General features: G+C 35.2%; 2 protein-coding genes across 2 annotated transcripts; one reads left to right on the top strand and one right to left on the bottom strand.

Moving 5' to 3' along the window:
• Positions 1–1,169: 1,169 nt before the first annotated feature.
• Positions 1,170–3,938, bottom strand: LOC149615855 (deformed epidermal autoregulatory factor 1 homolog). Its single transcript, XM_089856680.1, has 7 exons — positions 3,354–3,938; positions 2,948–3,153; positions 2,767–2,878; positions 1,889–2,088; positions 1,688–1,819; positions 1,480–1,626; positions 1,170–1,398 (listed from the first exon to the last, which is right to left on the bottom strand). Exons 1-7 carry the CDS (start codon positions 3,742–3,744, stop codon positions 1,231–1,233), a joined length of 1,356 nt encoding a protein of 451 aa, XP_089712806.1. The 5' UTR covers positions 3,745–3,938; the 3' UTR covers positions 1,170–1,230.
• Positions 3,939–9,881: 5,943 nt separating this feature from the next.
• Positions 9,882–15,320, top strand: LOC149615854 (glucose dehydrogenase [FAD, quinone]-like). The gene is made up of 10 exons (XM_089856461.1): positions 9,882–10,015; positions 11,100–11,510; positions 12,136–12,267; positions 12,625–12,746; positions 12,821–12,991; positions 13,069–13,222; positions 13,280–13,413; positions 13,717–13,888; positions 13,976–14,192; positions 14,954–15,320. The coding sequence occupies exons 1-10, from the start codon at positions 9,934–9,936 to the stop codon at positions 15,165–15,167; spliced, it is 1,809 nt and encodes a 602-aa protein (XP_089712587.1). The 5' UTR covers positions 9,882–9,933; the 3' UTR covers positions 15,168–15,320.
• Positions 15,321–15,559: the final 239 nt, after the last annotated feature.

Below are 15,559 nucleotides of genomic sequence, written 5' to 3'. Positions count from 1 at the left end.
AATAGTCCAAAAAACTCGACAATCATGCATGTCACAAATGCTCATGAATTGTCGCCGGAAACGTCTTATAAGCAATATAATGACTAGTTCGAATGAATAACTGAAAATTGTACGCACCTTTCGATCTGATTGATAATATTTGAAGGTACAATTATGTTTAACATTAACTAGTCTTTGAAATTAAAATTGAAAGACGTAATTTCTTGTACATGAAGACAATCTAACTGACATATCCCCCATGCAATATCATTACAACAAATCAAAAACTTCATGCATTATTTGCAAAACATTGAAATTAATGTACCCATAACGTAATATACAAAAGAAAAATCATATCTTTATACTAATATTTTATACTTTTTCAAAACAAAATTAACATAAAACGTAAGGTTTTTTGCTGGTCAAAATCCCTTCTTTTTTTAAATATATATAAATACATAATTATATAGATCCCCCAATTATCCATTCCCTGTTCTGTAAAATTTCAGATGTCTATTGAATATATTATTACCAACCAACCGCTTTAGATGATGAAATGTATTATCGTAAAATATGTTTTTTGGCGCATTATAAATTTTGTAATCTTTTTTAAAAAAATGTGTGTTGCCGATCTGTTAACACAGTGTAAGCCTATAAAAATCGTAGTCTATAAAACTCGGTGTAAGCCTATAACCATCGTAGTCTATAAAACTCAGTGTAAGCCTATAACCATCGTAGTCTATAAAACTCAGTGTAAGCCTATAACCATCGTAGTCTATAAAACTCAGTGTAAGCCTATAACCATCGTAGTCTATAAAACTCAGTGTAAGCCTATAACGATCGTAGTCTATAAAACTCAGTGTAAGCCTATAACCATCGTAGTCTATAAAACTCAGTGTAAGCCTATAACCATCGTAGTCTATAAAACTCAGTGTAAGCCTATAACCATCGTAGTCTATAAAGCTCGGTGTAAGCCTGTAACCATCGTAGTCTATAAAACTCAGTGTAAGCCTGTAACCATCGTAGTCTATAAAACTCAGTGTAAGCCTATAACCATCGTAGTCTATAAAACTCAGTGTAAGCCTATAACCATCGTAGTCTATAAAACTCAGTGTAAGCCTATAACCATCGTAAATTGATCAACGATGTATAATTATGCCTATTTTTTGTAGGTTTCAGAATAATGGAAATTTGGTAGGAACTTTATATATATTTTATTTACAAATACTGTTTTATAAGTTTTTTTGCTAATTATGCCGATTTTTCGTCCATAATTTGCTGTTCGTCTTTATTTAAGTAATTTCCGCATTCGTTGCGATGATTAGGCCAATCTTTTCTCTGGCAAAATGAACTGCAATAACTAACGCCGTTACAAATTGTACAGTCTGAAAATGCCTCTCTATTGCAATTGGCGCAGAACTGTTAAAACGAAGTGTAAGTTTCGTTTTAAGTTTTCAAGGAATTGGGTGGGAACTAAATTTTAGTGGTTGACGGACGTACTTTGCCAGTGGTAGGTTCAATTTCTTCTTCTAAATTGGATCTAGCTTGTTGGAGGGCTTGTTGAACCGCGAGTTCCTTTTCAGAACGGGCTTCCAATATGGCTCGAGAAAGGTTCATTTGGGCTTCAATTCGACTAGTGTTTAGGGCCTTTAAAAGTTGTGTATGTGAGGTTTTGTAAGAGAAACACGAGGTTTAACCTGGTTTATACCTCTTTCTTCTCATTTTCCATTTGCAATCGCAATTGCTGTAAGCTTATCTCTCTAGATTCCAAACTTTGGGCTTTTACCGCCTCTACTTGTTTTTGAATCTCTTGTACTTGACGTGCCAGGTTTTTGACCATCTGAATGGTGTACAGTGAGATTTTTTGGGGGTTTTTTTTGGGACGTTTAGCGTGGCAAATTTTTTATACCTCCTCTATTTGCCACCAGTGCCTCTGCTCTTGAAAGTCTAGATTAACCGCCGCATTATTACGAGCGGGTTGTTGGGTGGTCGTTGAGGCTACTGGGGCCACGATAACAGAGCCACTGTCGTCACTAATGAAACTAGCTTGATTAACGCCTATTGCGTCAGGAAACTGACCTCCCGATGAGTCTTGACTTACAACCATCGCTGTGATATTTAACCCATAATTTAAAATATAGGATATAATATCTGAGCTAGGATTTTGGAAGCTCTTAAAAATCACCCAATCAGGAGTATGGGTAGCTCTGATTGGATCGGGCTCCAGCCAATCAGTAGTATGGGTATTTCTGATTGGATCGGGCTCTAGCCAATCAGGAGTATTGGTAGTTCTGATTGGATCGGGCTCTAGCCAATCAGGAGTATTGGTAGTTCTGATTGGATCGGGCTCCAGCCAATCAGGAGTATTGGTAGTTCTGATTGGCTTGGGCTCCAGCCAATCAGGAGTATTGGTAGTTCTGATTGGCTTGGGCTCCAGCCAATCAGGAGTATTGGTAGTTCTGATTGGCTCGGGCTCCAGCCAATCAGTAGTATGGGTAGTTATGATTGGCTTGGGCTCTAGCCAATCAGGAGTATGGGTAGTTATGATTGGCTTGGGCTCTAGCCAATCAGGAGTATGGGTAGTTATGATTGGCTCGGGCTCTAGCCAATCAGGAGTATGGGTAGTTATGATTGGCTCGGGCTCTAGCCAATCAGGAGTATGGGTAGTTATGATTGGCTCGGGCTCTAGCCAATCAGGAGTATGGGTAGTTATGATTGGCTTGGGCTCTAGCCAATCAGAAGATAGTATTTGATACTCCAATGCCCTTTGCTGAAAATCATACTAACCATCCTTATCTTGTGAACTATTCGACTTATCTTCGTTGTCTAAACTATTTTGGGGGTTTAGTTCATCTTTTCTGCGACGTTTATAAGGTGTGAACAATCTGACAGGCCCACTCTTAAAATATGTAAAGGTTCATAATTTATTCCCTTATGCTTCGGAAAGTGTTTGATGTTTTTTAAGTACCACAGTTTCATCGTCGCAACACGCGGAGCATGTGCAAGATGTTGCGTGTGGTTGCAATAAATCCTCCTCAATCAAACATTGCAAAGTTCGACCCGCGTACCGTATGCTGCGTTTCCAATCTTTGCTATTGGCCCGACCACAAACGGCTTCAAATTCTGAAGGTGTGTACCATGTGCTACCAACTTTAATGCACCTTCCCCTACCCCCTGTACGTATAAAATTCCTTATCTTAAAGCATTGGAAATAATAGGCTAAAATAGGCCTAGCACGAATTTTGCATCATAACATGGAGTACGTATATAAGCCTATAACACTTCCTGGTACCAAGTTTACTTACTCCATGGTATGGATAAAAATGTAAACAAACAGCCAAGGCTTAGTGGTTTAGATTTTAGGCTTTGCTTACCCGAACCAAATCTATTTTTATGCAAATCCCCACTTATATTTCGACACCTGACAGGTAAAACAGGGTCGTGTACCGAATTATCCCAATTATATTTGGTTCTTTTGAGAGATTGTTGTTGGGTTGTGGTTGACGAAAGTGGGAAATTATCGCCTCGGTTAGTTCTAAGGTTACTTAAACCGGACGAAGTTGAGGGGCTATTTTCTAATGTTACATTAACGGGATCCTTAGGAATGGCAATATCAATTGCTTGCCCGTTAATTACGATTGTTTTAAAACCAGCGTTTTCTAATTGCTGTTGCTGCTCCTCGGTTAACGAAGTCGTGAAAATCACTTCGGGCGAGGTTCGGATATTTTCCGACTCCGACACGAACGTAGCGTCGTCTGTTTCCATTTTAAACTTTTTAATGAAAATAACCTAATTTAACGCTTTTAATTGAGATAAATGGACGAATTGCGACAAACTTATGTTTGGAAAGGCTTAATTATAGCCGTAAAATGGCTAACATTGCGCAAACTTGACTTTAGTAACGTAAAAATAGACTTCATATACGTCTACTACGGAAATTAACGAATCCCCGAGCCCGAGCTGGATCCGAAAGGAGGGAAATCGGAAATGAGTTCATTCTGATTCAAATAAATTAATTAAATTTCTTAGTTTCTGCTTTTTTAATAATTGAATTTGAGGTTTAGAGATCGGTTTTAGTTTTTTAGAACCGAAATTCCGTCAAATTTGACTTGAAAAGTTATTGATTACAATTTCACCCAGGTTTTATAGAGAAACTGAACTGAATTGAACTTAAAATGCGAGAGCCAATGAATGAGCGATTAGGAAACCCGCCTTTTTTTAAAAACGCGACTTAAAGAAAATGTGCCTCGGTAGTTTTTAAACCAAGACATGAATTGAGGGATAAAAAAAATTTAAAGTTCAACGTTTGTAAATTTTATTCTTTAAAACTAGTCGGACCACTTTGATTGATACCGGCCTGTAATCTATTTTAGTCAAAACGTACTTAAACCCTAATCATTATCAACAACCTGTTCCGACCAAGTATAATTTTTTATCCTCGTGTGTAAGGTCAATGCCTAGGAAAGTAATATAGAAAATTCTGCGAAACTTTGTTTTATGTCGAGTCTTCTATAGAAATTGAAAGGTGCAATGAACTGGGGAGTCTTTATTTACGGTCTTAAAGGGTAGTAGCACCGGATATAAACACTTTATCATTTAAATATAAGTTATGATTATGATGGCACATGAGGGGAGCGTTACTACAGACTTGTCGACTTTGATATATCATGATTTTAATATTGGCAACACCCTGCCCTTTATCGTGGTAGGTTCTATGACAAGATAGCATTTATTGCCATTATTATATAAACGACTTACCTCTTTCTTTCTCCTTATATCTACTAATTGAAATTTAATCTTTGGCCAGTAATTATTAAATTAGTTAAGGTTAATACCACTGATTTTAACTTTAAAATTTGTCAACAATTTTCAAATTAATTCGGAAATTTGTCAAGAATTTTCAAAAATTATCGTATGAATAATTATATCAACTAATTTTTTTTTAATATTATTTATCTCTTGCTTATAATTTAATCAGCTCTTGAATTATATTATATAAAAAATTATATAATTATAATTATGAACCTTCAATAAAATTTGCATGAATTGCTAAATTGCTGTACAGGGTGTTCTCAAAGGTCTGTCAACAATAAGGCCAGTGTTCTTTGACGAATTCAAGTCGAAAATGTAACATTTGTGACATTTTTTCTTAAGTGACACTGCTTTCGAGTTATGATTGGACTGCTTTTACGAATGATACCTTAAAAATTTAATTAATAAATTGAAAGAGCCAATGATTACTAATTTAATTGTAAAAGGGGTAATCCATAAAATACTCCAACATTCAAATGTCACAGAAATTATTTAACAATTTCGACTCAAAAACGACCAAAAATCAAACCCCTCTTAATTTCTGATTGACCTTCCACTGTATAGTAGCTTGACCCCCAACGTCCGCAACGTGACCCTTGCAATATAGTAGCTTAAACTCAAGACAAGACTTAAAGACCCCCTTGTAACAATCATTATGAACACTCATAGATATTAAAAGCATAAGCCATGTTTATTTAAGTACAAAAACAAAACCTGTTACCTATTTAATTCTTGTTTTTACGTTTACCGGCGCGATGTCAAGAAAATTTAGTTTTCTTTACTTTTTTTCTTGAATTGGGTTTTCATTCTGGTCTCAGGAGCTTCCCAGATAAAGATTCACTTTTAAACCCTTCTAGCATTTTAATCATTTCAATGTTAACTGCTGGTACCTTGGTTTGAAGATCGCTTCATTAAATTATTTAATTATTTATTTTATTTATTTCACACGTAAAGGTAATTTGATTTTTAATTTTTAATTATAATTAAGTGAGATTATTATTAATTTTTTTTTGTTTTCCCGAATATCTGATATTTTAATTATGCAATGGATTAATTAATCTTTTTATTATGATTTGCGTTTTCTATTACTTTTGAAGTTTATAAGTGTCCTAAATTTAAAATGGGAATTTTAGTTCAATTTGGCTTGATTTTAATTATGATTAAGTGAGATTGTTATTATTTTTAGAGGTATAGCTGATGTTTTAATTTATGCGACAGATTAATTAGTTTTATCATGATTTGCCTAAATTTAAAATGGGAATTTTAATTTAATTTGGCTTGATTTTAATTGTAATTAAGTGCGATTGTTTAAATTTTTTTAGACTAATATTTGAAATTTTATTTAATGAATGGATGAGTTTGATTTGCATTTGCGTTATCTACATTTACTTCCGAAGTTTTACACCATCTTTATTTGATTGTCATTTAGTTTAATTATTTATGTTAATTAAGTGTAGTTAATTTGAGGAATACTGCCGATTTCTATTTTTTATTAAGTCAATTAAATTTAGTTTATTTTATTTTCTAAATTGCACTATCATGACCTACCGTTTAGTTATCTAGAACCCCTAATGATTAAAATTAAGTTTGCGTTGTGAATTTTGGCTTATCGCACTAAATTTCTCTTTAATTATATTTGAGTGTATTTAATTAGACGTACATTCTGTGAATCTTAAAGATAATCACGGCTAAATAATTAGAAAAATAAAAAAAAATAGGAAAATCTTAGTTTTATTATTATTTTCACGAAACAATGTATTACAATCTCGAAATTTATTAAAAAAAAAATTTGTGAGAATTGCTAAGGCAACTGCGATATCCCAAAATGCACGCTTTAAAATTATGTTAGGAAAATAATTTTTCTTTAAAAAAAATATACGCAATTTATTTTATGACAGCAATTAGTGTTTTCGAAAAATTACGCAACAATGCATTTTGTATGCCATTAAGTAATGTAATTACTTAATTACTATATAACCTTGAATTAAATTAGTTTTTAAATGTTTAAAAATCGTGAACCTTATGATTTTAAAACCTATAGGGAAGTAACAAAAAGGCTGGGCTTGAAGAAGGCTCCTCCCATTTACATCTACATGGTGGAGATTTTGTTAAGTGGAAGGCTAGTGGGGGAGTAAAGCTGATTGGCCAAGAGGGGTATGACGTTTGGTAGGAGGGGTTTTCCCCGTACTGCTAGGTCCCTTTTGTGTTTTGTTTGGCTAGCTTTTCAAAATGGAAGGTCTTAAGTTACATAAAAAAAACCTCAAATAGGTGGCCCGTAATATTAATTTTAAATTTAAGTTTGTATCGAGTCAGGGCTTTCTTGAATGAAGCATTAGAAAAACCATTATTATAAAATTACACGTCGAGTCTTGTGAGTAAAAGTTCATTCAAACCATAACCCCGATTTTTAAAAATTTTTTACTAACACGCCCTGGTTCTATACTTTAGTTACCACGCTAGTTTGCAGCGTTGTTTAGCCCGTTTTCTTACTGAAATATTATGTCTTGTAGAGTCAAGTTAAAATCGGGAACTAAAATAGAGAGAAAAAAAGAAAATTACGCCCAATTTTAATTTATAAAATAAATTTCAAACACTAGCTTTAATGTTTAAAATTATAATTTAAAATTTTTACTTCCGCCCGTTAGCTATGTCCCTAATTTAGCCTTATTTTTTAATTTGTATTATTTAACGTCGCAACACGTGTTTTTATTTTTTGACCGTATTTGACCTAAAAGTTATATTTTAATAAGTGATTTAAAGGGGTAGTGTTATGGAGTAACTTTAGCAAAACACGGTGACGTTCTAACAGGCTCGTTTTCTTCCAAACACACAAAATCAAAAGCTATTTAAAGAAAATGTCAACTCCTGTGGCGCCCCTAACATTCAGGCTCATCTTCTAAACACTGATTTTACCTTGCCAAATTCAGGAGCCAATCAGAACTCGTATCGTATATGAGGGCGGAGCTAAAACTTACCTAGTTGCTAAGCTTAGAGAGCCTTTAAACTCCACCCCTCGATTATGGGGGCATCTACTGGCATTTGTTTAATCCACAGACGACAGCTGAGACTTACTTTAATCAGAACTAAACCCTTTTCAAGAAGGGGCGTGGCAAGCAGTGTCGTCTGCTTAATTAAGGGTTAATACCGCAACGTTGATTGGACGGTATGTGGACACAAAGACGTTAATTAGATTGGGAAGGGTTAAAAGTTACCAGTCCTTGTTGTTGAAAAAGGATATTAAGATGTTTTTTTAAAAGTCAGCAAATTTAATGATCGATTAACCCTTTAAATTTTGTTATTTAATAGAGTAATAGCAAACCTCACCTTTAACAGTATTAAGCTCTATGGAGAAATAACATTGAGTGCCACTAATCTATTGAAATAACTCTAGCCTACAAAATAATTTGAATATTGATTCATCGTGTTATTTATTAGAAAATTAGGTTTCCCAGATTTTCTTGGAATCTAAAATGCGCATAATTTAAATTTTTCGTTAGTTTGCAAAATTTACTAGCGTCTCACGCTACCGCGTATCTGGTATTAATCTTGAATATTAAATTACTATTGAGTCTTACTTAAGCGATTTTTGATACAGTGTATATTTTAATATTAATTTTATTATCAGTTTATGGGTTAGAAACCAATAGAAAATAAAGGCAGTAATGAGATGTAGGCGTTATGACGTCATTAAGAGTTTAATATTTCGCTGTACCTTTCACTCTATTGGCTCAAAATAGTAGATAATATATATTATTTGATAAATTTTTGGTCTTCAAATTTGGGCTCGGGGTGATTATTTTGTCCTTTTGGTCGAAGGGTTTCGTTGGAAGATCATCTCAATTTTGAGGTTACTTAAATAGAGATTTTTTATATTTTTAATATTTGCGTTTTTGCTTTGGTAAAAGTTTATTTGCGGTTTTAACTTGCTTATTTTTGTGTTCGTTACGTAATTTCCTTTAAAATGAGTACCTGGAAGGCGGGTTTCACTTTTAGTGCAACAGTTGCAATTTTGTGTCGCATGGATTGATTTGGAATTTGTACTCCATGTCACTTCTCTCCTCCAAGGTTTTGTGGTGGAAATATGATGCGCGAATTCAGTCAAGCCTGTTATTTATTCTCGCTTCTTTTAAACAAATAAATTCCTGCTAGAGAATTTATTACAAAATAAGAATTCTCCATAAATTATACTATGGTAATAAATTAGGTTTTATTTTAAAATTATGTGTAGATATATTAATGTGTTTGTTGCAAGAGATACTAGCACTAGACAATGCTTGGTTTTAAACCTCCCCGAGTGACGATGACGTCATAGAGATGTATTACACTGGACATACCTGTATGTGTGTCTGTCCCCGCGTTCGCAGTTGGCGAATCGGAACAAACGTTCGCAGAAAGTTATATTGGCTTCTAGAGTGACGATGACGTCACAGAGAGGTATTACACTGGACGGTTCTGTCTGTGTGTCTGTCACTGCGTTCGCAGTTGACAAATCGGAGCAAACCTTCGCAGAAAGTTATATTGGCTTCTACTCCATTATCATCGTTAGGGTTAAGATGTACGCTGCGATCGGCTAGGGTTATGAGAAACGTCTAGCCACCCAATAGCAGGGTTTCCACCAAAGGTTCACGCAATTGCGGCTTTTATTATCATTTACTGTGATGAATCAATCGCCTTATATACCCTAAATTTACCAAAAAAATGTAAAAAGAGGAATACGCTAGAATTCAAACGTCAACAATAGCTATGTTTAAAATTATTTTAGGAATAATGTTTCTTAAAACGATTAAACTAGAATTAAGGTAAATTACTGCCGATTAAAATAATTAATATCAATTATATTTATTTAATTATTTAAGAAAAACCTCTTAATTGGGTAGATAGCCCCTCGTCTTGACTTGGAGAGGTTTATTTTGGTTTCCCCAACTTGTTTTTTATTTATCAAAGCTTCGGAAGTAAATGTATAGTTTTTACCTCTTCCAGGTGTGTTCGTCGCGCGAAGCTTACGTTTGTATGACTGTATCCTATATATTTTTGTCGTTATTTTATTTCGCTACTTGATTCAATCAGCAGAATGCGACGAAACTCTTATATAACTCCTGTATTTTTGTTTATTATCGGGTAGATCAAGACATAAGAACGACTATGAATTGGTTTTTGTTGCTAAGTCTCTTTGTAATTGGGGCTTACGGTGTGACCAAAAATGAGGAGTACGATTACATTGTGGGTACGTAAGCGTTTTAAACTATTTAATTATTAGGGTCATGTGCTGGTAACGACCTTAGATATTGTTTTACCGTCTCTTTAATGTGGTAAAGTAGTTGAGTGTCCATCTGGTCAAAATTTTAAGAAATTTATAAGTCGGGTTATTTTAATATAATAATATTTTTTATAAGTCGGGTTATTTTAATATAATAATATTTTTTATAAGTCGGGTTATTTTAATATAATAATATTTTTTATAAGTCGGGTTATTTTAATATAATAATATTTTTTATAAGTCGGGTTATTTTAATATAATAATATTTTTTATAAGTCGGGTTACTTTAATATAATAATATTTTTATAAGTCGGGTTATTTTAATATAATAATATTTTTTATATGTCGGGTTATTTTAATATAATAATATTTTTTATAAGTCGGGTTATTTTAATATAAGAATATTTTTTATAAGTCGGGTTATTTTAATATAAGAATATTTTTTATAAGTCGGGTTATTTTAATATAATAATATTTTTTATATGTCGGGTTATTTTAATATAATATTTTTTATATGTCGGGTTATTTTAATATAATAATATTTTTTATATGTCGGGTTATTTTAATATAATAATATTTTTTATATGTCGGGTTATTTTAATATAATAATATTTTTTATATGTCGGGTTATTTTAATATAATAATATTTTTTATATGTCGGGTTATTTTAATATAATAATATTTTTTATATGTCGGGTTATTTTAATATAATAATATTTTTTATATGTCGGGTTATTTTAATATAATAATATTTTTTATATGTCGGGTTACTTTAGTATAATGATATTTTTTATAAGTCTGGTTATTTTAATATAATGATATTTTTTATAAGTCAGGGGATTTTTATATAAATTGACAAACTTTGTACTAAAAAGTCATGGAAAAACTCAGAAAATAGTCAGTGAATACATGGGAAAATAAGCTATTTTGAATCTGAAGATTATTTATGAATTTCGATAATTTAGTTACCAGTACAATGTACACCAATTAAGATGGTGATGGTTAAAAGTATTATATAAACACCCCCATAAAACCTCTCGAACCCCAATAGTTGGTGGAGGCTCATCTGGAGCGACCTTAGTCGGCCGTTTAACAGAGGAAGAACAACTTAGCGTTGTACTTCTGGAAGCCGGCGGTTACCCAAGCGCCTTTAGCGACATACCCTTACTGGGATCCAAGTTAATTGGGTCAGAAATAGACTGGAAGTACACGACTGTTCCTCAGAAGAATTGCTTCCTCGGGGTATTGGATCAAAAAGCCAGATGGCCTCGTGGCAAAGTACTGGGGGGTACCAGTATCATCAACGCCATGAACTACGTCAGGGGTAACAGGAGGGATTACGATCATTGGAAGAGTATGGGTAATGAAGGCTGGGGTTACGATGACTTGTTGCCTTATTTTAAGAAGTCGGAAGGCTTTAGGGTGCCCAACGCACCTTTGATTAAACCTTCGGAACGAGAAGGTTCGTTTGGTGTACAATATTCCATTAATTCCTTGCTGGAAAACCAACACACAGTGGTGGGAGGTTACCATCTTGGGTTATTTTCCTGGCACCAAGAGACCAGGGAGAAGTAAGGTAAGATGGAGTGGTAATGATGATGATGATGATGGGCGATCTGCGGTACTGACACTCTCACAGTGTACCAACCTCGCACATGCGCGCTCCTATCCTTAGGTAGGCCTTTGTTTAGTGTTGCCGCGTTGTAGCACCATTGTATTTGTATGAGAGCTAGGATCTGCTTTTAAGACAGAGGGGGCGTTACTATGACCCTACGTGAACGCCACTAAGGATGCTGGAGGACTTCGGTGCGGTTTCGTAGGTGGGGGTACAGAGGCATCGTTATAGGTATGGGGGTTACCACTCCATTTCTCTCTGCTCCAAGAAGAGACAGCCTCAGACAAAGCCCAGAGTTCACTACACGTATGACGGGAGGCTAGCCCCACATGCGGTGGGTGCTTATTGGAGCCCTAGAAGGCGACCTACTCTACCCCTGTGGTGTTTGCTGTTCTTAACTGGAATTAATGGAATAATGTCTTTGGTCTCGGGGGAAAGAATGAGTTTTTAAGGAGTGTTAAAACATGATTAGAATACCATAACGAGGATGGACCGTTAACCGTTTCATGGCCCGAGTATTCGACTCGTCTTCAAGACGTTTTCATTGAAGCTGGTTATTCGTTTGGTTACACCTTTCTCGATTATAACGGAAGGTCGCAATCCGGTATGATATGCGCCTACACTTCTACTTTAATGAAGGGTTCATACAAACCTGGAAATGTCAGGGAAATAAATTGTTGACTAAAAATTCTAGGAAAGCTCAGGGAAATTTGTGAGGCTCGAGTAAGTTTGTTTTGAAGGGGTTTGCTGGAACTAAAATAACCAATCCAGTGGTTATTACAACGAAACTCCAGCAGTTACTAGGTGGTGGCCTTGCACCGCGAAATGTATGGGGGAAAATGTCCGGGAAATATATGGGGAAAAAACCTTAATATGTCAGGGAAATCGCTTTCTAAAAGTTGTATGAACCCAGGCTATTATGTCGCTACCCAAACGTCTTACTAAATGTGTATAAATTTAGGATTTTCACCAAACCAAGCCACAATTCGCGATGGTTCGCGTTGCAGTACAGAAAAAGCATTTTTGCGACCGGCTTATGGTCGACCTAATCTTGAAGTTGTAACTTACGCGCATGTCACAAAGGTATGCAATATACCAATTGCGAAGAATGGACACTTACCTTTGGACGTATTACAATATTGTTGATCATTTTTTAGATCTTGTTCGATGATAATAAACGGGCTATTGGTGTTGAATACGAAATTGATAGGAAACCATACAAGGTTTTCGCTAAGCGTGAAGTCATTTTGTCCGCTGGTACCATCGCCTCTCCTCAGTTACTTATGCTGTCTGGTGTTGGACCCAAGGATCATTTGGAGTCATTGGGTGTACGTTTATTTATAACAAGGTCTTGAGTAATTTTTAAGTCGCGGGTATTTGAAAGTCTGGCCTGTAATGTTTGTAGATACCAGTTGTAGCTGATCTACCAGCTGTTGGTCAGAATCTACAAGAACATGTTGCTGCTGGTGGAGCGACTTTTCAAGCTAATGTTAGCGAGGCTATTAATCATTTATGGTATTCCATGGATTATTATATGGAACAGTATCGTCTGGGAAAAGGTGAATCGTTGTTGCAATATTTGCGAATTGTTTTTTGCTAATTCGAAACGATTTTAGGGCCTCTTACTGTGCCTTACGGTCTGCAAGGCTTGGCTTTCGTTAAAACGAAATACGCAAACCTAACCGACGATTATCCTGATATTCAGTTTACTTACGTTACCAGTATGGGTGGGGGGTTGTTTGTTGATAGGGTAAGTCAATTACTTTACATATCCGGTGATGTTTGGGTATATGCATGGATAGATCTTGGCAAGACCTTCAAAATAAGACCAAGTAGATAAAAATCGGTCAAAAACTAAGAAAGTTATGGAGGTTTTTTTGAAGTCGATGACTTGGCACAAAATATTTTGTTGACGTCATCAGTAGTTTATTTTCCTCGTAATTTACTAATTTTTGGGTCTATTTTGGCGTTGTTGGTCTCATTTTGAAGCTTTTAATGAGCTTTATTCGTATCATATGGTTCCATGAGTCATTATGTTTTATTTTGATAAAAGTTGTTTGGTCGTCAACCTGTTCCTGGCATCGACATGTACAGTTTAGGACCAATATTGCTTCGTCCAAAGAGTGTAGGTTACATTGAATTGAACACAACTGACCCTTACGATCAACCAATCATTGATCCCAATACATTTGGTAACGAGCAAGATTTCTTAACTCTCAAAGAAGGTAGGCAAATGGCGCTTGGTTATTGGCTGCCGTGTTTTGTTCCCCCCCCCAATAAAAACTTATCTTACGATTGTTTTGATACCTAAGGATTCAGGCTAGCCCTGGCTATTGGTTTAGCACCTCCATTCCAAAGATACGACGCTAAGCCTATTTTAAACGTTTGCAATATCAAATTTGAGTTTGGTTCCGAAGAGTACTTGGACTGTTGCGTCCGTACCTTCACGGCGCCTTTATACCATCCCATTGGTACTTGCCGTATGGGTCCTGATGGGGATAGTAACTCCGTTGTTGATCCTCAACTCAGGTAAAAACCGTTGACTTTTAAGTTCTTACCTGTTGTTATTGGTAATGTACAATAACAACCCCATTATTCTCTCCATAAGTATGGGACAAATTTATTGGCATTGTCCATTAAAGATAGCTGCGCCATCGTTGTTTAATAGTTTGTCCTCCAACTGAGACTCCCAAGCATACTTATGGAGAATAGACCCACCCAACAAATCTTTTGAATTTTTACAAGGGCTCGGGTTTTGAGGCGAGGAAGGGATAACCTGATTGGCTTGATTTTGCCACGCGCATAACCTGTTTTGTCCCAAGAGTCAGACTTTAATCCAATCAGAAAAATTAGAGATTTATTTTCGTCGCTCAACGACAGATGGTGCTACAGTCAACTTTGGTAGTCACGATCCTATCCCTTAGATTGAGACGAGACCAAGCCAACTTATTTATTTATTTATTTATTTGTTGGTTGGGTCCAGGGCCGGAAATAAGCACTGGACATTGTTAAATAAAATTTAAAAAGGTCCCATAAATTTTTTAAAAACTAAGGGACATTTTAACCAATAAATTTTTCCGAAGTTTTGATAAGTTGACTATGAAGACGAGTCACAATTTTTGCGCACCACAGTGGACAATGTCCCATCAATTTTCCATTCAAAGGGGGTACCACTGGACACATGTCCTATGAGAAATTTTTCTTATTTTCGGCCCTGGTTGGGTCTATAGCATATAGGTTTATGTTTTAAACTATAGTTTTAAACAATTTTCGAATATTCTTATTTAAAGGGTTAAGAAAGTTACTGGTCTGAGAGTTGTGGACAGTTCTGTAATACCCGGATTCGTTTCGGGTAACACTAACGCCGCGGCCATTATGATTGGCGAGAAGGCTGCAGACATGATCAAGGAATCGTTCTATCAGTTTGTTAAGGATGATAAGATTAACACGGTCCCTGCTGGTAGGTCTTACAGGGTTAGTTCAGCCGGATCTGTCACCGTCTAAATCGGATCATTTGATCAATTACACGTTTTCTGTTAAACGATCCATTGTTTTTTTTTTCTTGTCGACCTTTAATGGGTTGTTGCAATATATTCTTGTTTTAATATTATTGGAGTATGTTAAACTCTTTATTAAAATCAGATACGTCTACTAGTTTGTTGCTGTTGAATTTATTTGTCTCGGTTAGGCCTAAGAAATTGTAGTGTAATAATGTAAGTTTATAAGATATGTTCCTACCATAAGTTTGTCATTGGTTACAAATTGGAGCTTGTCACAAAGTGAGTGAGGTAGGTCATAGATTCGAGCAGAAGTAAAACAAGGGACTAGAAGTGAAGTGCTCTAGCATTGGTAATAGATCCTGGCGCTAGTGAACAAATTTGAGGATTTTATGCCGC

The sequence above is a fragment of the Phalangium opilio genome, unplaced genomic scaffold (genome assembly GCF_054372755.1).
Source record: "Phalangium opilio isolate 3A_F unplaced genomic scaffold, DU_Popi_V2 ptg000217l_1, whole genome shotgun sequence".
NCBI classification, from domain to species: domain Eukaryota; kingdom Metazoa; phylum Arthropoda; class Arachnida; order Opiliones; family Phalangiidae; genus Phalangium; species Phalangium opilio.
The sequence above is the reverse complement of the archived record's forward strand: the minus strand, read 5'-3'. Positions and strand labels throughout refer to the sequence as shown.